The sequence below is a fragment of the Eschrichtius robustus genome, chromosome 7 (genome assembly GCF_028021215.1).
Source record: "Eschrichtius robustus isolate mEscRob2 chromosome 7, mEscRob2.pri, whole genome shotgun sequence".
Classification (NCBI taxonomy): domain Eukaryota; kingdom Metazoa; phylum Chordata; class Mammalia; order Artiodactyla; family Eschrichtiidae; genus Eschrichtius; species Eschrichtius robustus.
The window spans coordinates 125,366,901-125,393,473 of NC_090830.1; the positions used below are offsets into that span (position 1 = coordinate 125,366,901).

At 47.3% G+C, this 26,573-nt stretch overlaps 1 protein-coding gene across 1 annotated transcript; it reads left to right on the top strand.

Annotated features, from left to right (window-relative positions):
- Positions 1-1,753: 1,753 nt before the first annotated feature.
- Positions 1,754-18,738, top strand: LOC137767802 (pancreatic lipase-related protein 2). Its single transcript, XM_068549061.1, has 12 exons — positions 1,754-1,802; positions 4,329-4,483; positions 5,855-5,980; positions 7,776-7,910; positions 8,625-8,736; positions 10,215-10,334; positions 11,548-11,667; positions 13,694-13,812; positions 14,255-14,384; positions 16,606-16,717; positions 17,604-17,771; positions 18,675-18,738. Exons 1-12 carry the CDS (start codon positions 1,754-1,756, stop codon positions 18,736-18,738), a joined length of 1,410 nt encoding a protein of 469 aa, XP_068405162.1.
- The last annotated feature ends 7,835 nt before the right edge of the window (positions 18,739-26,573 follow it).

Below are 26,573 nucleotides of genomic sequence, written 5' to 3' on the forward strand. Positions count from 1 at the left end.
ATTCCTGGGCTTCCCTCAGCACCACCCTGCTCACCTCCAGCCTCAGAGTTCTCAGAAGGGAAGTTCACAAAAAAAGAAGCCATTTTCTACACTTGAAACCCTCTGGAAATTGCTGGCAACCTTAGTGCTTCTGGGATTGATTGAAGGGCAGGAGTAGAATATGGAGCAACTGGAACTCTCACCCAGCTGCCGACGGGAGGTCATGCAGGTGCAGTCGCTGTGGGAAAGTGTTTGGCAGCAGCTCCTAAAGCTAAGCACGCGCACACCCCAGGACCCGGCAATGCTACCTCTGGGGACAAACCTGAGAGAAATGAGTGCAAGTCTAACAAAAGACACGTACTAGACTAGAAAGTTCCCAGCAGCATCGTCCATAACAGTCCCAAACTAGAAAGAACCCACGTGTCCACCAAGGCAGAATGGATACACCAACTGTGATAGATTCACACAGAAATGTAACATATAACACAGCAATAAAAAGGAACCAACTACTGATACATGGAACAACATGGATGAATCTCAAAACCGTGTTGTGTGGAAGAAGCAAGACTCTAACCAGCACATACTGTATAATTCCACTTATATGCAATCCCAGAAGAGACCAAACTAATCTATGGTGATAGAAGTCGGAGCATGGTTATGGGGGTGGTGGTAGAGGGACCATGAGAGACACTTCTGGCTGCTGGAAATGTTTTCGATCTGGGGCGTACACACGGGAGTATACATTTGTCAAAACTCATTAAACTGTACTCAACTTTTAAACTTAATATTTATACACTTTGGAGCATCTAAATCATATGTCAATTTTAAAAACAGCTGGGCAGCACCTGGCTTTCACCCCTCAGTCCTGAAGGAAAGCAAACACTTCCATCTTTCTTATCCCTGGGTCATAAACTATATTGTTTCCAAACAAAGCTGTATCTGAACAGTGTTTATTTCACTCTTTTGAGTGCCTCCACCAGCAGGGTTTTTACAACTCTGTCCAGCTTCTTTGGAAGGATGCTCTCCACCCACTTCACCCCCAAAGTAACCAAGGGCTGTCTTCATAAACAGATGCTTCCACTAAGTAGATGCTTCGGACTGCCCACTCCTGCACGGCTCTGCCAGTGTTTGCAGGGCAATGAGATGAGTTTGTGGTTCCTGTTTCCAAGAGGATTTGAGTGGGTGGCACTACAGCTTGGAGTTTCCCTGTTATCACTTGGGGAACACTATCTTTTGGCAACTGTACCCTGCAAATTCAGATTAACAGAGCCCTTTGCCATCCCATAAAGTCAGTTTGCCTTTCCTCAAATCTCATAAACAGCCCTGCTCCCCATCTGAGCTGGCTTTATGTATTTATGATAACCTAGGTTCAAATCTGGCATGTACAGAGCCCTATCTATCCCCCACCCCCATCCTTTTCTGAGGAATCCGAAGGATAAAGTCTGGTTATAAAAGGCCATGGCCAACCTGCTGGGCTACGGGTGGAAGCTCTGGGGCCACACAGTAAGTCACAGCCCCACGCGGGCAGGGAGCCGGGTAGGGGTAGGGCTGCCAGGGGGACGTGGCCCAGAACAGGGGAGCACAGCGGTGGGATGACCCTGAGTCCAGGGTCCGAGAGAGGTGCTGCCCAACTCCCTGTGTGCAGGGAGGCCTCAGCCTCAGGGTCCCCACCTCGAGGGAGGGCCCCATGTGTGCTGAAGGCTGCCTGCCCTGTCCTCCAGCCTCGTGCCTGTGCATCTGGTGTCCGTGCGTGTCTCTGTCTTCATCCTCGAAGATGCTGCCCTCTTGGACCATCGGCCTTCTCCTGCTGGCCACAGTCAGAGGTGAGGATGCTGTCACCATCCCTTTGGTGACCGTGCCTGGGCTGGCCTTTGGGTGAGACAGACGGAGGCATCATCTTCCTAATTAATAGCATTCTCATTATTGCATGAAACAGCAATCGCTGCCAGTCGGGGAGTGATGACTCTGTGGTAAAGGCAGGGCACCGTGCTCAACAAGGATGATCCCAGCATTGTCCAGCTTGGTTCCCGTCCTCCTGCAAAGGCTCCAGTGGCTGGAGCAGGCGGTGGAGGTAGCAGGCAGCTGGGCCAGGTGGAGAGTGGGACGTGCTTGTCAGGCCCCCAATACCCTCAGGCCCTGGGCGTGGACAAGTGCACGTCTGCAGACTAAAATCTTGTGGACGTGTCCCCCTGTGAACTCCTGTCCTGCCCGGCCTCCTGCCCAGAGGAGATGCAGACACCCACGTTCTACTTGTCCTGAAACCTCCCTTGTTACCAAAGCCCTCTTGAGCCTGAATCTGCTTATTCCCATCCCCCCACCTCCTCACAAGTGTACCTCGCAGGTGTACCTCACAGGTGCTCTCTTTCCCACGCTGCGGGGTCTTCTCACCTCCTCTCCCATCAGTCAGAACCCCTCACTGCCTGGCTCGGGCCCCCAAACCCTGCTGAGCACAGTCTCCCCAAGAGCAGACACGGTCTCCTCCAGTCCCTGCGAGGGCTTTCTTCTGCATCCAGACGCTTCCCCCTTGTCTCCTCGGCTTGTCCCCAGCCCCCTCTTGCCTTTCTGGAATTCCACCCTGGCCTTGCAGCCAGACCCGGCCCCTGACAGGAGAGCCCGGGTGGGGTTTGGCTGCTCCACAGGCCTTTCCAACCCCTCTTGGTCTCCTTCGCTGATCTGCTGCTTCCTCCTGCCCCAGACATGGGCATTCCCAAAGGTCACTCCAGGTGCCCTCCTCATCCTTCTGTTCCTCAGGACTGCCCCCTTGTCCGGTCTCCACCAGCACAGCCCCAGTCCTCCCAAGCTCCAGGCAGCTCCACCAGGGCCTCCCACCCTGCCTCAGACTCACTTGTCCCACACCAGGCTTGGACACCACCCCCTAGCCCCATCCCCCCACCTCTTCCTTAACCTCCTCTGCCATCGGGTCAGAACGCCTCTCCCCTCTCCAGGCCCACAGCCCTGCCCCCAGGCTCCCCCGCCTCTGAGCCACTTACACTTGGCTCCCACCGCACTCACCGGCTCAGCACCCCCAGCACTTGCCCACTACCCACCTAACGCCCAGGTGTCTTAACCTGGCATCGAAGCCCCTGCGCTTACCATCTGAAGCCAAGGTTGCTTTAGCCTCCTGTGGCCTTTCCTGTGGGACTGTTCCCTCCTCCCAGAATGAACTCAACGCTGTCATTGTTCCTTCCCAGTTAGATTTCCTCTCTTTCAGGGCCGGGTTTCGATCTGATTTGTCTCTATGGCTCCCCAGTTCCTACTTTTATTCCCAGTTAAGCTTCTCAGGTTCAAATCGTGGCTCCACCACCAGCTGTGACCTTGGGTAGCTGACTTTTCGTCTCTGTGCCTTGGGCTCTTCTTCTGTCAAATAGAGGTAATATTCATTCCTTCCTCATGGGCTGTTTGGAGGCTAAACAGGCCAATACTGGTAAAACACTAGTGTGGTATCTGGCACATAGTAAACAACAAGTATTAACTATTACCAGTTTTTGAATGAATGACCAATATTTGGCTCCATCAGTTGAGGAAGCCTAAGAGAGAAAATCCATTGTAATCCTCTGGATTTGAAATTGTGTCACCCCTGGTTATACTGGGGGTGACATAATTGTGAAACTATGTCATGGACTAGAGAAAGGACCCTCAGATTTAGATGGGGTTATTTAGGTCATCAATTGCATGTACTGAGCCCCTACTATACACAGTATGATGCAAAAATAAATTCTCCCTGTTCTTAAGACATTTACCTTTTCAACGAACAACAGGGAAATCTGAAATGGCAGAGAATAATTTGGAAAAATCAAAGGTGCATAGAAGGATGACGGGAAGACATGTGGACTGGACAGATGCCCAGGAATGCCTACTGTGTGCACGGCCTGTGCTGGATGTAAGAGAGACCTCAAGACTCATCGAGTAGCATCTCTGTGCTATGACATTCGTAGACACTTGATAAATACCTGATGGTTGATGAGTGGATGTAAAGGGCCATCTGGGAGTTTCCTGCAAGAGGTAGTTTTAAGGCTGAAGGTTCCCAGGAATTCTCAGTGATTCCCCAACTTGCCTGATGAAGAGGGGCACTTATTAAATATGCTGTTTCTCGGGCCCCACCCCAGACCCTCTGAATCAGAATCTCTGAGGGAGGGGCCTGGGAGTGTCTATATGCTCATTCACCCTCAGCCCCCAGGTGGTACTTATCACCACAGAAGTCTGAGGAACACTGACAGCAAAGATAAAGATGAGCATTGGCCTTCGCCAGCCCTGAGCTGTACCCTGAAGAGTCCTCCCGAGTAGCTGAGATGACATTGCTCCTTCTAAGAACCTCACAAGTGTCCTGTTTGTTCCTCTTCCTGCCCCAGGAAAGGAGATCTGCTATAAACCTTTTGGCTGCTTTTCCGATGAAAAACCATGGACCAGGATCCTTCAGCGGCCTTTAAAGTTATTTCCCTGGTCTCCCAAGGACATTGACGCCCACTTTCTTCTGTATACAAATGAGAATCCAAATAACTACCAAGTAAGAGGGGCATAGAATGACCGCATGGTGGGGGATTTGGGCGCCCACACTGGAGCCTTCACATGGTTGTCTGAGGAATAATTCACTGCCTTGGAACTTTTCTCATGATGCTCCCTCACCAGTGTTAGACTTAGAGCCATCTTAGCTCTCGCGATCATAAATCCCTTCGAGTATCTGATGAAATCTATGGACGCCCAACCCGGAAACTGACACATTAACACACTTGTGCACAGAACTGCAGGGCTTCCCGGGATTAGAACCCTGTTTGGGGAGGAAGGGGGTGTAAGCAGCTCTTATGGAGAAACCCAGACCTATGTATCCCTGAGAGGGTCTGTCTTCTTTCCGAACCAGGCAGTGGAGGGACCGTAGCCCCTCAGAGGGTAGGGATCGGGGGATGTAAATCCTTCCTCAGGAGCTAGAAGGGGAACAGGGGACATTTGACGACAAAGGAGAAATTTGGGGACCCTTGGAGCAATCTTCAGTTCCCAGAAGTCCTGCCAGGTGGAGGCCAGCAGGCTTCCTCCAGGTGCTCAGAAGTGAACAGGAAGAACTTGCTCAGAACTCAAGTAGCTCACAGCTCTGACCCCAAACCAAGTTTGAGAGAGCAGGGTGCCTGTCTATAGGTCCCCGAGGTCACCTACGGTGGGATTCTAGGTGACAAACTACACACCCAGAGTCCCCATTTAAAAAGATAATTTTTTTAAATAAAATATATTTTATGCAAAAAAAAAAAATCCCGAGAAGTGTCTCATAGACTTCCCCAGATGGCCAAAGAGGTCCTGGCACAGAAAAGCTGAGGAACCCCTGGGCCAGAAGCATCAGGCATGAGGGGAGATGCACCTCAGTGGAGCAGGAAGGGCTTTAAATGCATAAAATAAAAAACATTGGATTACAAAGGACACTAATTATATTGGAAAACAGTTATCAGAACATTTAAAAAGATAAATATGGGTTGTAGTAATATGTGTGCTGCTTTATTATCTCACTAAATAACAAGGCCTAGGGGTTGGTCTAATAACTTCTGTAATTTTAAATAGTAATGAGTACAAATGATATTTTTAAATATCTGTAACAACTGTAATATAAAATGAAAATATCTGCCACCTCTATTGGTGACAGAGTATTGCTAAGTCTACTATGTTTGTTACTCAATTTCACAATTAACAAAAACGCTATATTTCAGTATAGAAAAATCACTAAACTTGGACGTTCTGAATTCTGTCCTCCAACCCTAAGTCAGGAACTCCTGTTCTAGCCTCACCCAACGTCTCGGGAGTTGAATCTGTCACCTTGGTCTTACGGGAACGGGCTCTAATGGGTATGTGGCTTGGAAAGGCCAACATTCAAGTTCATCTTTTCTAATTTAACCAGAGGATCAATGTCACTGACCTAGCCACCATCGAGGCTTCCAACTTCCAACTGGACCGCAAGACACGTTTCATCATCCACGGCTTCCTAGACCAGGGGGAGGAGAACTGGATAATTGACCTGTGCAAGGTAGGCACTCACCCTCCTCACCTGGTGAGAGCAGCGCCCAGCACACGGAGTCAAACGCTGCATCCCCTGAAGCTGGGAAAGGATAACCTCCCAGGAGAGATGGGTCCATCCTAAAACCGCTGAGGAAAACTCGGGTTCTCATGGGCACCCAATGTCAAGGTCTCCCAACCCACGAACCTCTAGCCAAACATCTCCTTATGAGGCTGAAAAGATCCAGAGTCCAATCAGAAAGTCCCAGAGGTGGAGACAACAGCAAATTACCTGGCGTTTGTCTCTGATGGTTTATATAAAACCCTTGTATGACATAAAAAATACTTTACCCCCCGCAACACTACTCTCCAATAGCATTTTCTGTGATGATGGAAGTGTTCTATATCTGCACTACCCGAATCAGGAGCCACTGGCCACCTGTGCTTACTGAGCACTTGACTTGTGGCTAGCGTGACCAAAGAACTGAATTTTAAATTTTATTTCATTTTAATTAATTGTAAAGAGCCACATGTGGCTCGTGGCCACAGTATTGGACAGTGCAGCTCTATAGTGATCATGAATATTAGTAATGAATTATTACTCATACCATCCATTTCCTGAGCACTTACTGTGAGTCTGGCATTGCACTAATCATTCCACAGTCCTTGTCCCGTTTAACCCTCTCAGCCACGCTGTGAGGCAGGCACAGTATGGTTCTCATTTTATAGATGAAGAAATTAAGGCAAAGAAAAGTTCAATACTCGCCCAAAGTTGAATCCAGAGGTGGAATGCGAAATGAGGTCTTCTGTCCACAAGACACCACAATCCCGTGTGTCTACAGCTTTAGCCTGTAGGAGGTGCCCATGGCATGGCTCTTAGAGGCTTAAGCTGCACTGGGATAAGACCTCGAGCAGCTTCTGCCCGAGCGCTCTTTGTTCCTCTTGGTCTGGGGTTTCCCACGTGCCTCCTGAGTTCCAGAGGGAGGCTATGCGGACCTGGAAATTGGAGAGCCGAGGGTATGTGGTCCACCATGATGCCTTGACCCCCAGCCAACCACTCCCAACTTCAAAATGCAGTCCAGGACCTCCCCAAATGAACAAAGGATATAGTGTAGCCCTTTCTGATCTTTCTTCCCCCCCACCCCCCAAGGGACCAGTATCTGTGCTCGGGTCACACTGCATGATACAAAAGATGCATGTATCCGGGAGAGTTGTCTCCTACCTCGGTCTAAATTTCATCTTATTAAACTTGTCCCTCAATACTTTATATCTCCCATCAAAGCATTTTGGGGAACATAAAAGCAGCCTCTCTGTGGCTTCAACTATCTCGTATAAGGGTCTGCAAACTTTCCTGTAGAAGAGCAGGTGATAAATATTGTAGCATTTGTGGGTCATATGGTTTCAGCTCATATGGCTTCTGTTGTAGCTATGAGGCAGAGATGAACAATATGTAAACAAATGGGTGTGGCCGCTTTCAATAAAACTTCATAAAAGCAGTTAGCAAACTACTACCCGAGTGGATTTGGCACTCAGGTAGTATTTTGCTAACCCCTGACCTCGTAAGTTATCTTTCTGACCTGGTTGTGTCAATGACCATCTGTAAAACCTCAGACAAGTCAATCTGTTCCGGGCCTCAGTTTCCACATCTGCTAAGTGGGAGTAAGTATACCCAGTTCACAGCACTGTGGTGCGGATCAGGACGAGTGTGAGGAATATTAAAGCTCTGACACAAGCCAGAGGCTTGATGGTTGTAAATTCCTATCTCTGGAGTGTGCCACCCCTGGCTGTTAATAAACTGGTTTCTCCCTCATGTTTGTCTTTCCCAGAAAATGATTAAAGTGGAGAAGGTGAACTGCGTGTGTGTTGACTGGAAGCGCGGGGCCCGGACGAGATACACCCAAGCCGTCCACAACACGCGGGTCGTGGGAGCCGAGATCGCTTTCTTAATACAAGGGCTTTCGGTAAACCCCTGCCTGGGCCACATCCTGTGGGTCGGGGGCAGGGAGAGGGGCAGGCCAGCACCCCGTGGCACCCAGGGGCAGCCTGGGGACCCATGGGTAGAGGCAGAGCCTGAAAGCCGGGAGCCCAAGAAGGGCCTTTGCTACATGAAGCTGCAAACTTCCTCCCTCTGGGGATGTCCTGAAGATCACTAGCTGTGGGGCCTGAGGCAGACTAACCTCTTCAAGCCTCAGTTTCCCCTTTTGAAATAAGCCTTCCTTGCAGGCTGTTCTGGGAATTGTAGAGCAGGCTGGGCTGCCCTGAAGTTCTCAGCCCAGATGAGTCTTGGCTCTCAGGGAAGGTCGAGTCTGGAGAACCCCAGAGCCGGGCCCATCACCACGTTCTGGACTGGCCCAGCCCCTGCCGGGGACGAGGGGAGGGAGGTCCGCGGTGGGCTGCGTGTGGGAGCCGGCAGAGCACTGCCAGTTCCGGCCAAGGCGGCCTGCAGATGACGCGCTGGCCGCTGGTCAGCACCCTTACCCTGCGCGCCAGCCGGACCCCAGGACCTGCAGACTGTGGCCACCCGGGGGCCGGGTCGCGCTGTCCTAGGCGGCGGCCTGGAGCCGGGGGTCGTTCCTCCCGAGTTTCCAGCCGGGGTCCTGCCCCGATCCCCGATCCCCGAGGGCCGGCGCGTCCCCACCCGGTGCTCTGGGACCTGACGCTCCTTCCCTCCGCAGACCCAGCTGGGCTATGACCCCGAGAACGTGCACCTCATCGGCCACAGCCTGGGCGCGCACACGGCCGCTGAGGCGGGCAGGAGGCTGGGGGGCCGCGTGGGCAGGATCACAGGTAGGGGCGCTGGGCCGGGGCCGGGGGCGGGCGCCGGCCCAGCCAGGGGAGCAGGCGGTGGAAGGCGAGACCCGCGCACTTCCCACGGCCAAGGGCGCCCCTTCTGGTCCTCCTGGAACTGGTTTTAGGTGGTGCAGGGGACTTAAAAAATAATTGTTCGTATATTTTCATGTGTACTAGAAAATACACGATTGTAAGCAAAAATACATTTATAAAAAAAGAAAAATATAACTAACACATTAAACTCATGACTTCAGGGTTATTATTGCTAGAGTATGGCAAAGCTCTTTAAAAAGTGAGCTGATTTTTGAAAAAAATCAATTCATCAGTTCCACAAATATTTACTGAATGTCTTCGCTGTGCCAGGACAGCCAGAAAATGAAAGTGACTAGCTGAGACCTGCCATAGGAGGTGCTCAGTAAAGAATGAATGGAGGAAGGAAGGGAGGAAGGAAACACTAGGCAGAATGAATACACAGACATAGACACAGACAACCGTTTGGTGCACCACATCAGTATGTAACTTAGGCAAATTGTTCAAGTCAACATTTAATGAATGTGTCTGTTGCTCTGGGCACCAGGCTAGGCTTCGGGTGAAGGATAAAGGGTCAATAGTTCATGTTTACCCAGAATTTTTCAGTTTGCAATGGCCTTTCTCTTAGATATTTTCATGGGATTTTCACAGTAACCCTGCCAGGGGAGTTACTGTTGCTATTCCCACTTTCCAAGTTCAAGGAGGACAGGCACGTGGCCTTGAGCAGAGCCAGCACTAGATGTAGGTCACCGAGTCCTGACTGCCCTGCTCCTTCCACTTTCTGCTTCTCTTTGAAGACGAACTGGGCAGGGCCCCTGCCTCAGGAAATCCACAGTCTAGTGCAGGAGGCAGACAACTAAGTAGGCAAATAAAAGCCAAAGCAGAATTAACTAATGCAAAAGAATCCTATGCAATGAGGAGGGAATGAGCCAAGAAAGGAGAGGCTACATTTTCCATGAAGAGGTGGTATTTGAGGGGGTCTTGGAGGGGAGAGAGTCAGATTAGGGGAGAATGTGGGGAAGTGAGTGGCAGGCTGGAGGCCATGACCGAAGACGCGGGGGAATGGACCGTGCAGGGCTCGGAGACTGTGGAGGAGCTGGGCCAGGCCCGGGAGCTCAGTCTTGGAGGGCAGCGGCCAAACAGAACGTGTGTGAGGGAGAAAAGGAAAAGGGAGACGAGGGGAGCAAGGGCACCATCCCGACCTCCCATGACGCCAGGCAGTGGGGATTTCTGGATGTTCTATGACAGGCAATGACCCCACTGGCAGCCTTTCTGTCCCAGCCTGTCTCCCAAGCAGACCAGGAGCTACAGACTCAATTCTCCAAACGATGACTGCTGGGGCGTGGGGTCCTTTGCCCGGGAATCCCCATGGATTTTGTGTGCACAGGGTTTAGATCCTGGGTGGTCTTAGAGTGCAGCCTCCCTGCCCACCTCCCCCTTCTTAGGGCTGGACCCGGCACAGCCAGGCTTCCAGGGCACGCCAGAGGAGGTTCGGCTGGACCCGTCCGATGCCATGTTTGTGGATGTGATTCACACGGATTCTGCTCCCATAATCCCTTTCCTGGGTAAGTTCCTCACCCCACCTCTCAGGGACCAGGGCTGTAACTGATGAGAGCAGGTCCAGGCATGTGCCACCTGCCACCCTCCCCCACCTGCACACACATACCACAGGGTGGCATTCAAAATGGTTAACCAACGAGTCAAAATGGGTGTTTGGGCACCAACCAGTCAAAATGGGTGTCAGCCACAAACAAACAGCCAGTTCAGTGCCAGTGATATCAGCCTGAGGCCCCAGGTAGGACAGAAGACTTCTATAACCTATGGAAGGCTCACTCAGTCTCCAAACTCTGCATCCTTCCCTAGTCTGTCAATATCCAGAGTGGTATTTATTATTGATGTTTGACCTGTACTTGCAAAATGCAAAGGTAATCTTTGCATTTTTTTTCTTCTTTTGTCAAAGCTTTGCTTACAGTTTGTTTTGTTGGAGATTAAATATAGCCCTTAATTTAATTCTTCTAAAATTAACATTCTTTTTTCAATATTTTCTTGTATAACCACTCATGAAATGTGCCAATAAAGGGTATGTTTTTGATGATCCTATCACTTACGGAATGTTTACCATGTGCTGCACTGAACATTTCGTATACATTTGCTCATTAATCGTTGTTAACAACCCTGAAAAGTGGGTATTGTTATTACCACTTCATAGCTGAGGAAACTGAGGCTCGACAAGGTCAAGTAATTGCCCAAGATCACAGATATGTAAGAAGAACCAGGATGTGATCACAGGTCTGTGTGCTTCAAAATCCAAACCACCTAGCCATTATGCTGTGGTTCTCAATATAACAACAAAGTTTATGGGGTCTCAGTGTAACACTATAATGTAGAAACCAAAATTTTAAAGTGAATAAAGTAATAAAAAGTGCACCAGCCCTGCCATGTGTCTTCTGGCGCATAATGGTATCAGGACACCGATGATGGTATCGTTGTTGTTCAGGGCCTCCCCAAGACAGACAGATAGACACACATACACGTGTGCCCGCTCACCCAGAGCCTACCTCCCCCCTCATCTCACGTCCTCTGCTCTCTCCTCCTTTCTTGTCTCGCCAAGTGCTCATCTGAGAACTTTCGCAGAGCCAGAGACAGGGTGGCTACACTGTGGGGAGAAGTTGCCAGGAAGGCTCTTGCTCCCATTGGAAGGAGCTGAACGCTCTTTGTGGCCACCACCTGACCCTGGGACCACTTCCCTCCCGCTCACCTCTGCTGCCAATGTTTCAGGTTTTGGAATGAGCCAAAAGGTGGGCCACCTGGATTTCTACCCAAATGGAGGAAAGGAAATGCCTGGATGTCAGAAAAGTGCCCTGTCAACCATCATTGATATAAATGCAATATGGGAAGGTATGTAAACGAGAGAAGCAAGACAGCAGCTGCTCCACTTGGGGAGAAGGCAGGTGGTGTGGTCTGTGCCGGGCATTTTCACAGCAGTGGCACGAGGTAGTTACTCTGGTTAGCCCCATTTTACAGACGAGGAAATGGGGTCAGAAAGGTGATAAAACTTGCCCAAGGCCACCTTATGTTTAAGCCCAATTTCTGTCTGCAAAGCCCGACCCCGTGCCCAGCCTGCGCCTTCTCCCCCTTATCAGGATGCTGGGACGTGGGCTGCACTGGCACATCAGTTAGGCCCCAGCTTTGCCTTTGGCCCCCGTCCTTCCTTCAGTGCAGGCTCCTTGAAGATCTGCAGAGCATAAGCAAAGATTTGGAGGGCTTTGACTTTCTTGCCATTTGCTAGTGTCAGGTGCTAGGGATGGAAAGGGACTGAGCTGGTAAGGAGACGATGGGGGGAAGGGGGAGGACGGATGTGCCCTGGGGGTTTGAGGGGCACGTGCTTGGAGGCGGAGGCCTGGGGGTCTGGGGGACGAGCCTTGTACGTGTCTCCATTTATCTGAGAGAGCAGGCTCAGTACCCCTAATATTAGGTGACCTGAAGTACCATCTCCATTAGCCATCCCTTGTTCTGGCCTGGGGCTATTCCTGTCGCCCCTCCCCTGAGAACGGGCTTCACTCTCCTCCTTAAAAGTGGAGGCTTTGAGTCTGTGATCGTCTCATTTTAGTCTTTATTTTTTCTGAGTGGGGAGTTCCCCGAGACCAGGGGCTGTGGCCTGGACCACCCGGACTCCTCAGGACCATGCGCAGGGCCTGGCGCAAAGCAAGCTCTGTGTCCAGCTTGTTACCTTGAGCTGAGCGGCCTTCCGTGGCATTTTAATCTTGCATGTGCTTCATGTGAAAAAGCAGAGTCGATAAAACAATAGCCAACAGCCACCGACAGTCGGTGGAGCTTTTCACCTCCTCTCTGCTCAGCACCAGGTAACCCGAGGGAGGGCTCCTTGGCTGATCTGCTTTCTGAAAGAACACCAGAGTCACAATGAGGGCTGCCTCCTCTCAGATGGGACGAGCAGGGCACACATAATAGGAAGGAGCCCAGGTTTAATTAGAGAGGTGACCGGTCGCTGGAACGTGCTTCTGTTGTGTGCGTGCCGAGTCACCCTGGCTGCTGAGGAACAATTACATCCGCTTGCTTCCCTAACATGGAATCCCTGGGCAGCAATTTTGGATGAAAGAGACAGTTAAGTTCGAAACAGGTCCTATTGTCTGGTAATGAGTGTTGGTGTGGGGCGCGCAGGACTAGGGGGCTATGGAGAGCTAATCCCCCAAGCACAAAGGGCAACGTTCCTTTCCCCACGGGTGGCGGATGAAGCCCAGCAGAACCCCCAGCAGTGGTCCCCAGGTATGCCAGGGTCACTGCGGATCACTCCACGGGAAGTTTGTACCTAGTAGCTGGAGACAGGAAAAATCAATTTCCCAAACAAGAGGACTTTGGTTTAGAGAAAGACGGTAAATAAAATGCAGTGAAAGAGTAGCCAGAGGCCATGGTGACCTTGCTCTCCATTGCTTTCACCTTATGCCTGGAGGAGTAAGAAGGAAGAATTTCTCAGCCTGAGAAAAGCTTGGTTCACGCGAAAGGTGAAGTATGATATATCTCTAACCAACGCCCCCCACTCCCCCAAGCCTTCGTTATTCATTTACGTTACATGCCTGGCCCCCGAGGATTAGACAGAGGTGCTTGTTAGACCTTCTCACTCCCTAACACTTGCCTAGCCCCGAGGGGGACCACCCCAGAAAATGGACAGTGCCGGGGAGAGGAAAGCGACTCCAGCCAACCACCACTACTAAACAAGCCCCCAACTTTTCTACTTGCCCCAAAGTATGTCAAGGTCAATGACAGAAATTTTGAATTGTGACCAAGGTGTTCAGGAGCACCAACACCCACCTGTGAAATGCGGAGGTGATTCCTCTCTGGGACAAAATGGTTCGGGCTTCAAAAGTTTAATGCCTCTTGTGAGCGCCCTTGGCCTTTGCCTTCTCAGGAACCCGAGACTTTGTGGCTTGCAATCACCTAAGAAGCTACAAGTATTACTCAAGCAGTATCCTCAGCCCCGATGGCTTCCTAGGCTACCCTTGTGCATCCTACAATGAGTTTCAGGAGGTAGGTCACAACAGGGGCCCAGGGAAGTTGGTGGTGATGGTGGTTTTGTCCCTTTGGCTTGGAACAGAGCAGAGATGTAACTCCATGGCTAATGAAAGGAGGCACTAGAAATGCTGAGGCTCACAGAGCCTTCCTCCCAGGAATAGGATGGGCAGGAGGGGGACAGCACAGACTTGAACTGTGCTGGGCCTTCCCTAGATCCCCAACTTTTCATTCTGGAAAATTCCCAATGTGTGCAAGGATGCACGGGTAAATGGATGCATGCATGCCTGGATCAGTGGATGGGGAGAAGGGGTAGAATGGATACATGGATGGAAGGAAGAATAGGTCGATGAGAAGATGGATGAGGGATGGATGGATGGATGGATAGATAGGAGGATGGAAAGGAAAATGGGTGAGTCAAAGGCCTACGACTCACAGACAGACTGTTTTCTTTCACTAGAGCGGCTGTTTCCCTTGTCCTGCTGAAGGATGCCCCAAAATGGGGCACTATGCTGACCAATTTCAGGGGAAAACCAGGGCTGTGGGACAAACCTTTTTCCTGAACACAGGAAGCAGTGGTAACTTTACTCGTAAGTTTCCATTTTACTCATTTAAAAATTCTTGCAAATAATTTTAGAGTATCAGCCTTATTAGGACCCTTGGTAGCAACTGACAGAAACTCAACTCCAACCAGTTTAAGCTATAATGGAAAGACAGTAGAATGGCATTTGTCTTGGATCTCAAGTTCACCCTTTAACCAAAAATCCTGATCAATGGAATAAAGTACAGTGATTGGCCCAGGCTGGGTCACATGTCCACCCACCCCAGGGGCAGGAAGGATGGATCCATTAACAGAAGAGGGCAAGGTGGGGCAAAGCCACTGTAAGTCAAGAAGTCTCCTAGCTAAATACCTCCCCTACCAGTCCCCCTGCACACACACAAGCACGCTGCATTTCTGTTGTTGTTTTGCCCAGCTTCTCATTAAAAAAGTACAAGATAGTGAAATGATCAAGATTCTTTTGTTATAAATAACATCACATGGTAGCCGAATAGAAGAGCAATTAGTTTTCAAGGGATTTTTACATTTAAAAAAAAAAATTATATAGCACTTCACAAAACTCTTTTCATATACAGTATTTCACATAATCTTCACAATATTTATCATGAAAGATCATGGTTTGGCACTCTCTATAAAGTCTTATATGTATATTCCTTTAACCCAGTCATTCCACTTCTCAGAGCGTACCTTAGGAAAATTACTTGCATGAGAAAGTGCTCAAGGGTGTTCGCTGCAGCACTGTTTTTAATACCAGAAGATTGGAGAGAGAAACCTGGATACCCACCAAGTGGTAAACCACCAAATACTGTACAGAACCGCTAAAAAGAAGGAGATACCTCTGTATGCTGAGGAGAGATCTCTAAGGCATATTTAGTGAAAAGGCAAGTGACAAAACAACATGTCATGTATCAGTCAGGGTCCCAACGGGAGACAGAACTCATCCAAGTGGCTCAAATGGAGAGATTTTACTGAAGGGCCTCCAGTTAGAGGTGTGGGCAGGGTTAAAGGAACAAGCAAAATTTTCATGTTAAATTTTTACTTACCCATATTCATATTTTCCAAAATTTTATAATAAAATATTTTTCTTTCTAAAAAGAAAAAAAAAAAGCAAGGGATGCTGAGGCCCCCAGAATCTGGTGACTGTGCAGCTCTCAGAATGCAGGGAAGGAGGGAGTTTCTGCCAGACTCATGGTTCTGGAACAAGGGGGGAGCCAGGGAGATGACACCTGCACCTCTCTCCTCCTGCCTTCTGACCTCCTGCATACACCTCTTATTAGCTAAACCCGGCTAAAAGCCAGCAGCAAGGATCCTGGGGTGGGAGGCAAACATTCTGGAACACAGGGCAGGAAAGAGAAAGGGAATCATTCTGGGGTGGGGATGGGTGGAGAGAATAGAGAATAGCAGCACATACTATTTAAAGAAGGGAAAAGAAGCCTACATTCTTTTATATACATATATGTGTGAGAGAAAGAGAAAGCTCTAGATCAGCATATCTCAACCTCACACTACTGACATTTGGGGCTGGATAATTCGTTGTAGGCGTCTGTCCTGTGCATTGCAGTTTGTTTAACAGATCCTTGGTCTCTACCCACTAGATGCCAGTAGCTCTCCACACCCACCCCACCTCACCCCCAGTGTGACAACCAAAGAAGCCTCCAGACATTGCCAAATGTCCCCAGGGAGGCAAAATCTCCCCCTGATTGGGAACCACTGGACTTGATTAAGTATAGAGACCAAAGTGGTGACATCAGGGAAGGACCTGGGATACAGGGCAGGTAGATGGGGTGCTGATGAAGGTTGTTTCTTTTTATAATTTACCTGGGTTGTTTTTCTGTTGAGAATATGTCCGTTGCATGTGAAAATAGCAATAAACTAAAAGAGCAGTAGGTGATTTATCCAAACATTAGAGCCACAAGCATCTCCCTCTCCCTGTGGCCTTTCTGGGGATGGCCAGTGATGTGTACCCAGGGTACACAGGTGCAGTAACCGGCTGCCCGGCATCCATCAGGGCACACACATTGCTGTATCAACAAGAGATTGCGCTGAAGTGTAAGATTTACTTCCTCTTGAGTCCCTCACCCCCACCTAGAATCTGAATCCCGGGACCCCAAACCTCACTTAAGGAAATCATTACTCACATTCACCCTTACCTCTCATCCACGGGGGACTTAGAGCTTGGAACAAGACTGCGTCCACGGGGTCATTCTTTTCAACAGGAGGAGTTAATCGAATGATTGTATTTCTTTCAACAGGTTGGAGATATAGGGTATCTGTCACACTGGCTGGAAAAAAGAAAGTGAGTGGGCACATCAAGATTGCTTTGTATGGAAGTAATGGAAACTCAAAACAATATGAAATTTTCAAGTAAGTTTGATAGTAAAGTGAAGTGACCATACTTTCCATAATAGATTCTTCATACAAGATTGGGTATAAACTGCTTTATAAATCTAGCCCTCTATTATACAGAACCATTGAATCCTGGAATGTCAAAGCTGGAAGGAAGGCTTAGCATCTGGTTCAATCACCGCATTTTACACACGAGAGGAGTGAGGCCCAGAGGGGGAACTGGCTATTTAAAATGAGACAAATGCTAACTCCTTTTGGATTGTCAGTCGTTGCTTCCTGACTTAGGTTTTATGAATATCAAATTCTCCTTAGGCCAGGCACGTTTGTATGGCAACTCCCTTCCCGGCAACACACACACACAGGAAGCCTGAGGCCAGCTTCTCGTTGCTGTGGTAGCCTCAGCACCTACTTTTGCTGGACATATGAGGTACTTGGCAAATGTGTGTTGGATGAATGCATAACCGTGCTGTAAAAATAGATTCTGTTTTTTGCACGAACGTTTACATAATAATTTTCGTGTTAAGTTAAAGTTCTTTGACAACTTCCTGTGCTACATATGAGGGACTAACAAATGACCTCGGCTGACCCACAGGCATCTTTGAACATAAGACGTTGCATTAATATAGTCCTGCAGTGAACTAATAGGGTTAATATGCCACCCCAAATATTTAACTTCCCTCTAGGGACAAACTAAGACAGTGGAAATCTAGAGTCCAGTGTTTTTTAAAGGTCTGTTCTTCACAAATACATTTGTGTTTTAGTAGCCCCTGGATGTGCATGAAGTCATACAACCTATTTGCAGAAAACCAGAAACAGCAGCCATTGTTTGAAGAAAAACTAAATTGCCGTCATCCTATGTATTTATATATCCAGCTGATACAACATTTTCTGTCTATGTTTTCAGAGGATCCCTCCAACCAGATGCAAGTCATATGCATGACATTGATGTGGACCTCAATGTAGGAAAAGTCCAGAAGGTCAAGTTCCTCTGGAACAACAATGTGATAAATCTCTTCCAGGCCAAACTGGGGGCTTCCCGAATTACAGTGCAAAGTGGTGAAGACAGGGCTGAGTGAGTATCTTTTATTCCATCTAAGTTTTATTTTCCATATTTAGCTATCAATCTATTCGCCAATCCATCCATGCATCCAGTCACCCACCTACCCAGCTACATATTCATCGACTCATCCATTCATCCAGCCCTTTCTGCTCACCCACTTACCTATCCACTTATCCATCCAGCCATCTCTCCAGACCTGTCTCCTCACCCTTCTGGCTGTTCAGCCATCCATCCATTCATCTACCCAGCTATTCATCTCAACTCTCCATCTATCCATCCAATTTACTTTGAAAAATCAATCATTTTCCTTAAGCCAAATTCAACTTGACAGGAGCAAGGCCTCAGTGGTAAGGCATAGATTCAAGAAACAGGCAAAGATGAACCTCTTTTACCTTAAGCAATAAGGAAGACACGTGCAGTACTTGTAGGAAATCTCTGAGTTAATTTCAGCTGGGGTGCAGGTATTAATGTAAATTGTTTTGTTTGGAGACTATGGCATGTGTTGGGATCTAGCTTACAGGGCCAAGCTCTTCTCATTCGGAGGGAACAGAGTCTTACTTGGTAGGAGTTGGGAGAGTACCTAATTGTGTTTAAAATATGGAAACTCCTAATTGTGTTTAAAATATGGTCCACCTTAAAAGAAGATCACCATTGCTAGGCCCCAAACCCCCTAGACCTTGAAAATCTTTGGTCTGACCACTGATTCACTCTCAGCTCGTTAAAAGCCCAAGGAGGGGAGGAGGTTCTCTGAGTGGATTTGCTGGGTGAGAGTCACTTGGACTCTGCCTGGTGTAGCAGAAAGCTTTTCGGTCAGAGAGGTCCGAATCCCAGCGAGTTGGCCAAAAGCTGTTTACTCATCTGAGGTCACACTTCCACAGCAAACTAGCCTCATGCTGGAAATGTTTTCTTCCACAGGTATAATTTTTGCAGCAGCGACATGGTGCAAGAAGACGTTTTACAAACTCTGTACCCTTGTTAAAAATGTGGTGGCCTCAGAAGACCTAAATAGACATTTCTCCAAAGAAGATATACAGATTGCCAACAAACACATTAAAGACTGCTCAACATCATTAATCATTAGAGAAACGCAAATCAAAACTACAGTGAGATGTCATCTCACACCGGTCAGAATGGCCATAATCAAAAAATCTACAAACAATAAATGGGAATGTAAATTGATACAGCCACTATGGAGAACAGTATGGAGGGTCCTTAAAAAAACTAAAAATAGAACTACCATATGACCCAGCAATCCCACTACTGGGCATATACCCTGAGAAAACCATAGTTCAAAAAGAGTCATGTACCAAAATGTTCATTGCAGCTCTATTTACGATAGCCAGGACATGGAAGCAACCTAAGTGTCCATCAACAGATGAATGGATAAGGAAGATGTGGCACATATATACAATGCAATATTACTCAGCCATAAAAAGGAACGAAACTGAGTTATTTGTAGTGAGGTGGATGGACCTAGAGAGTGTCATACAGAGTGAAGTAAGTCAGAAAGAGAAAAACAAATACCATATGCTAACACATATATATGGAATCTAAAAAAAAAAAAAAAAAAAAAGAATATGGTCAGAAGAACCTAGGGCCAAGACGGGAATAAAGATGTAGACCTACTAGAGAATGGACTTGAGGATACGGGGAGGGGGAAGGGTAAGCTGGGACAAAGTGAGAGAGTGGCATGGACATATATACACTACCAAACATAAAATAGATAGCTAGTGGGAAGCAGCTGCATAGCACAGGGAGATCAGCTTGGTGCTTTGTGACCACCTAGAGGGCTGGAATAGGGAGGGTGGGAGGGAGGGAGATGCAAGAGGGCAGAGATATGGGGACATATGTATATGTATAGCTGATTCACTTTGTTATAGAGCAGAAACTGACACACCATTGTAAAGCAATTATACTCTAATAAAGATGTTAAAAAATAAAAAAAGTAAAGGAGAAATGATAAATAAAAATGTGGTGGCCTCTTTATCTTTCTGATAATAAAATTTTTAATGGCCTTGTTTTGATGTTGAAGTATTAGTTTGATCTTGAGGTGTTAGTGTGACATTCTCTATGTTCTGGGGTCACATTTCAGAAAAGATTTGGGGGGCTGGAGCCAACTTGGCCACAGGTAATGCCTAAAACATCCCACCGGTCCACCTCTGCCACCATCTCTCTCTTTCAGGGCACTTGGTGTGGCCTGTCCTAATGTATTTTATATCCTCAGACAGTGAAATTCTGTCCTATTTGAAAAGGTTGCTTTCACACGTTGCCCACTCAGCTTTCAGCATCCTGGGGGAGAGAGCAGACCCCATGTGAGAGCAGCCTGTGGCATGAGTGACAAGCTCTAAGCATTATTTAGGTGAAACCTGCCTGCGCCATGGAGGAAGAAGGGCTTTAAAAGAAGTTACTACATGCACACGACACAAAATGCAAACAATGCAGAAGAGCACTCATACACAGGGTACTTTCCTTCCAGCCTTGCCCTCGGGCCTCTCAGTTCCTCTTCCCAGAGACAACTTGAGTTTTTTCCAGAAACATTCTATGTATAAATATTCATGTACCCTATCTCACACACCCCAGCCCCATCCCACCTTTTTTTTTTTTCTCAAATAAATGGAAGCATACAATACGCACCTTTCTCACCTTGCTTTTTTCACTAACAGTAGGTTTGATATTATTCTCTAATGGTCCAGAAAGGGCTTCTTCATTCTTTGTGTGGCTTCACAGATTCCACTGAGGGATGTGATGTGGTATGTTTGTCCCTGCTGATGGACATATAAAATTTTCCTATTATGAATATTCATGCAACTACTATCCTTTTATGATATTCGAACATGATACAAATTTGTCTAAGAAATGTTTAGGATGTTTATTTTGATCAGTATTGCCAAATTACAGTCCAATTTACACTCCAACGAACAACACGGTAGGTTGAACTGTAAATTCAAATTGCCGCTCTTGGGGGCCAAAAAATTCAAATATTGACGATTTCATATGGTTTGTTCTAACATGAGAGTGTTTTGCACCCTCACCAATGTGGTAAATTGTCAAACCTTTTGTCAATTAGGCGCTAAAAGTGCTTTTCCCTATGTTGTAATTTGTGTTTGCTTTGTTATGAATGAGAGTGAACATCTTTTCAGTGTGTAATGGCCTTTTGTATTTCTTTTTCTGTGAATTGTCCAAATTGTGTGTCAATTTTAGGCATCTTTTTGATATAATTTTTACTTTAAAGAGCTGTATAATATTAAGAAAATTGCAATGTTCTGTCGTATGCAGATATTTTCCCCAACTTATCCCTCTCCCTGGGAGAAAACCAGAAAGCCAGTGGGAGAGCCTGGAGCAGGGCCTACACCCGCCGACCTGGGCCCCAGCTCATACAAAGATTCTGCAGATGCTGTAACCCCAGGGGCTGCTCGGAGGGCTCCACCCACCTTACCTCCCACCTGGTCAGCGCCAGGTTTCGGTTTTCCTTCCTGAGCTGGATAGGGCCTCAGCCTGCGTGGTCTTCTTTCAAGGCCAATGAGCGGGTAGGAGTCTGTGCTGAGCTCTTGGGGGGCTCGGTGCCACGGCAGGCAGAGCTGCTGGGGCCTGTGCAGTGTGGCCCTTCCAGGCTGGCCTCCTGCCCACTCACAGCCTCCCAATAGCTCCCAGCTGACCTGCTCACTCATTCCTGGGGCCCCAGTGAGTAAACAGGCTGGTGGGAGGAAGAGGGAGGCACTTTCAGGGCCTAGGATGGCAGTGGAGGGCACACCTGTTGGGCAGAGTGGGAGTATCCATCCACTGCCTGATTCTGAGAATCCAGAAATGGCTTCATTGAGCAATTCCATGAACGGCGTCGTGGCCACAGGAGCTGGGGCTTGAGGAGAACAGCAAGTGATTCAGCCCCTGAGTTTCCGAGAATGAGGCCAGAACGAGCCCACCCTTCCCTTTACAGGAATGCCTCGAATTCACAGCAGAACCAAAGTGCCTGAGCTCAATACTTTGGGGTTTTTCTTTCATTCTTCTTTTTTCTTTATGTTTTCTAAATTTTTTTTCTTGAACAGCATGTAAAATCTCGACCTGGTGCAGTGAAACAGGTCCTTGTCTGAGACCTTCTAGACTTCCTAGATCTCAGTAAAACTAATATAAATCATAGAACAGAGGTTCTCGGCCTTAGCTACATATTAGCATCAACTGGGGAGATTTAAAAGAAAACCCCATGTCCAGGCCATACCCTAGACCAACTGGAATTTCTGAGTTGGGGCCCAGCACCAGTACTTTGTAAAACTCCTCGGAGACGTGCACCCAAGGTTGAGAACTGCCCTGTGTGTTTCCTCCTAAGAGTTTGTAACGACACTTTCTAATCTTTCCTCTTGCTAATTCTCTGAGTGTGATACAGAACTTAAATGCCCAGCTCTGCAGGAAGGGGGAGCTGGCCTTGGGTCCCAGCTGTCTCTCCCTGTACTACGTGGGCTGGCTTCTTCACTTCTCAACCTCAACACACCTGGGGATAACAGTAGCCCTCCCTCACAGGGTGGCTGTGATGATTAAATAAGATAAAGCATGCATAGCACTTAGTACAGTGCCGGGCACATGAAAAATAGCCAATAAATGAAGCAGGAGGGGCAGGCAGGCCTGAGCTATTCTTTAAGAGCAACAGAGACACCAAGGACAGGACTGAAGACAAGAACAGCCTCCGAGAAGGTATTTGAAGTGGACCCAACAAAGGATTTGTATTCGGAATGCATAAAGAAAAGGACAGCCACATAGAAAAGTGGACAAAATGATATGAGCAGGCAACACACAAAGAGACACCTGAACCATAAATGTTTGAGATTCATCTCACTAGTAATTGAGGGAATACAAATGAAATTCCGATTACCCAAAATACCACTTCATCAATGACAGAGAATGAGCGAGGGTCCACATATATCACCATGAATAGATCTCCCAAATGTCCTGTTGAACAGAAAAGCAAGTGTCAGGAAGACTCCCCTTAGATAGAGAGGTTACCGTGTAAGTACATTTCTGTTCACAAAGTACTACTACTCACTGCAGATGCGGTACAAAATATCAAAAGAAGGACGTTTAAAATCCTCTATCGGTGGTGTTATATTTATTTTCCATTACAAAAGGATTTGAAGCAAATATGACAAAATGTTCGTCTTTGCTAATTCCAGGTGGTGGTTACAATGGTGTTGGCCAATGTTATCTCTTGGTAGTTTAGATCTTTTATCCAAATTTAGGAGAAAAAGGAGAGAGGGCGGTGGTTTACAATACTTTGGAGTTCAGGACCTGTGGCTAGTAGGAGGGGTCACCGGTGAAAGGTTTCTAAGACCCCAAGATCGTCCCCATCTGTATTTGAATTCAAATCCTGATTTATCTGCCATCGTTCCCAAGACACACAGCAAGAGCCTCTCTCCTCTTACTCATGGGGACTTGTGTCTGTCACATCAAAACTCCCCATCTTCAGTCTCGGACAGTCTTGCCACTTGTCCTCAGTGTCTTGCTGTCATCCCTGTGCCAGCGGCACTACTGATGAGGACCAAACCCAGGACCTGGCAGCACCTTGCTGGAGCGAGCTGAGACCACCCTTACGTGAACAGCTTTATTTCTTAGCATTTACCCACACAGGCACAAACCTTGTAATTCCACAGAGATCTTACTGAACCAAGATGTTAACAGCAACAAAGATGCAACACAAAGCTCTTCGTTAAGAATTCAGCATCTTCATCCTGTCTTCTCAGACTCCATAGGGGGAAAAAGCATGCGAATACTTTACAAAGCTATTTCATAAAATGTTATGTTAAATGAAAAACAAATTACTTTTTCTTTTCCTAGCTTTTAATGCTAATAGTGCCGTTTATTCCTGACCTTCAGAAATATGAGATATTTTAAATGACAACTTAAAAAGAGTTCTTGTTTGAAAACGCAAGCTACTTTAGACTGCATACTATTACTTATAAGTATAGTGTGTGCCAGCATCACTCATTTCAGCATCCCATTTGTACCTAACTGATATATATTTCAGTTGACATTTATTGTTCTCCTGCTTATGTGTCAAATTCCTTAATGATGACTCTGACAAAGTTGTAAGCTCGGTATATATAATTTACATTTGCTACCATATAATCGGTGTTATCTATTAGAATGCTATTTGTGGCAAATCATGTTCCAAATAAAAATTGAATTGATTTCTCTGTTACTTTAATATTGTGCCGCTCACAGCGAGCCTTTGATTGAATCTTAAACACTTCAATGCTCTGTTTTTGTTTGAGGCAGATCAGAAATGGAGTCTGCATGATTCACAAATCTAAAACGATTTGTAAAACAACAAAATCAAATTTCAAAAAGCATCTTTATTTTCAAGCCAAGGGAATAAATTTGGTAAAGCTATCATTACAAGGTACACAGCCTAACGACAAAAGCCTCGCATGCACAGTTAATTTCTATGCATCCATTTTCATCTAAATTAGATTTTAACTTTAATGCAGGGTATGAAAAGCCTCTACAGGCCTTTGTTTCTACCTTTTCTCTCAAGCAATTGCAGGCTTTCTCCCGGCTAATCAGAGCTTCATATCACCCTGGTCACTCTCCCTCTTGGCAGTGGGTTTGAGCTACATTCTCAGTTTTCTGGGATGCATGGGGGTTCTGTTCCCCAGATCCTCCCAAGGGGTCTCTCTCTCAAGAGGGCACTTGCTTGACCCAGACTGCTTACAAAATAAATCACTGGGGCTTCCCTGGTGGCGCAGTGGTTGGGAATCTGCCTGCCAATGCAGGGGACACGGGTTTGAGCCCTGGTCTGGGAAGATCCCACGTGCCGCGGAGCAACTAGGCCCGTGAGCCACAACTACTGAGCCTGCGCGTCTGGAGCCTGTGCTCCGCAACAAGAGAGGCCACTTTAGTGAGAGACCCGCGCACCGCGATGAAGAGTGGCCCCCGCTTGCCGCAACTAGAGAAAGCCTTCGCACAGAAACGAAGACCCAACACAGCCAAAAAATAAATTAATTAATTAATAAAAAAAAGAATCGGGGTGTATTGTAGCATCAGCCACATCCTGGAAAGTTTTAAAAATAAATAAATAAATCACTTACAACTAGATCCTAGCTAGCATCAACCCCTTGGGTTAAGTTCTGGTTTAGACCAAGGGTCAGTGACTTGGGCCCATGGGCCACCTGGATTTGTACAGACCTCCAGCTAAGAATGGTTTTTACATTTAAATTTTTTTAAATTCAAACAAATAATCTTTCGTGATACATGAAAATGATATGAAATTAAAATTTCGGTGTCTATAAAGTTTTATTGGAATGCAGCCACACATTCATTTATATATTGTCTATCGCTGCTTTCCTGCTAAAACTGCAGAATTGAGTAGTTGCAACAGAGACCATATGGCCTAAAATATTGACTATCTGGGCCTTTACAGAAAAAGCGTTCAGCCCCCGGCTTAGAAGGAAGGGTTTTAGTGATTTATGTCCCGTTAAAAGGGTGAGCACCTTCAGGGTAAGAGGCTGAGGTAGCACTCAGACAAAATGCTGCATTCGTGACAATAAGCCTCACAGAAAGCTTTTTCAGACACTGGCTAAGAGATCCTCAAAATGTTCAAAAGTAGGTAAGATGAGGGAAAGAAGGATAACCAAGGAAAACAAAACACCCCCAAACTTCACAAAGCTGCGGATGTGATAAATGTGCACACAAATCATAAGTCAGAAATGCCCTTAGACAAATAGGTTTAAAAATACTTTAAGCACGCACCAAATTGAGTTGAGTTTAAGCAAATAGGAGTGATTTGAGGTAAACCGAAGCTGGGGTCTGGGAGTGTGGAAGGCAGGGGGATGTCCCAGGCAGACAGAGAGGTGTGGGGAGAGCTGCCCTTGGTGTGACCTTCAGGAGAACACAAAGCGGAAACAAGGTCTGAAGACCTTGGGGCTGAGTGGCCAGCTCCTCTAGGTCATGGAGGACCTGGTGCCTTTCCCTGATGGTGCCCTGGGCTGGTCAGGAAAGGTGGAGAACATGCTTCTTAGCCTTTGGAGAATCCAGACAAACCCGGTTTGAAGCCAATTATTGACATGGTGCTCTTGTCGGGGATATATATGCTTTTGAAGGAGCCACCTGTATTTTTTCTGGGAAAAATGGCCCTGAGTGAATTGTTTAACCTCTGTGTGGTTCAGTTTCCTCATCTGTTGAATGAAAGTATTTATACTAAGTAATACTAATTAAATAAGCTATTCCAGGTAAAGGACCAGAGTCTGACATAAGCGAGCACATTAGCGGGGCTGCAGCTACAGATTTATGACTGGCCACTTACACACCTGTTCTGCCTGCCTCGCAGGGTTAGGATCCCTGGAAGAAAAGTGCAGCAGTGAAAAGAACACTTCATGAGGGGCCAGGAGCCCTGGTTCTGAACCCTTTTCTGTTGAGAACTCACTGTGTGGGCTCATCACCCTCCCACCCACAACCCATGTCAGCTCTAGCAATGTCCCCAAGACCCCTTACCCCCATGGTAATGGATAGTATTTACTGAGCACAGATTTACATGCCTAATCTCTTCATAACTCGTGAGACTGGGTTGGCTCTTCTGTTATCTTCACTTTACAAAATAGAAATCTAAGGCTCAGAGAGATTAAGGAAAGTGCCCAGAGTCACACAGCCAGAAAAAAAGCAGAATTGAGCTCTGAACGCAGGGAGAGTCTGACTCCTGGCCACACGCTTCACAGCTGTGCTGGAACAAGGTTAAAGCCGTAACTGAGATCACTCTGTGGGGCAGGGACAGGGAACCAAGGCATCCCCTCCCATCATCCCACCTCCGGGGAAACTGTCAAGTCTCCAATACAA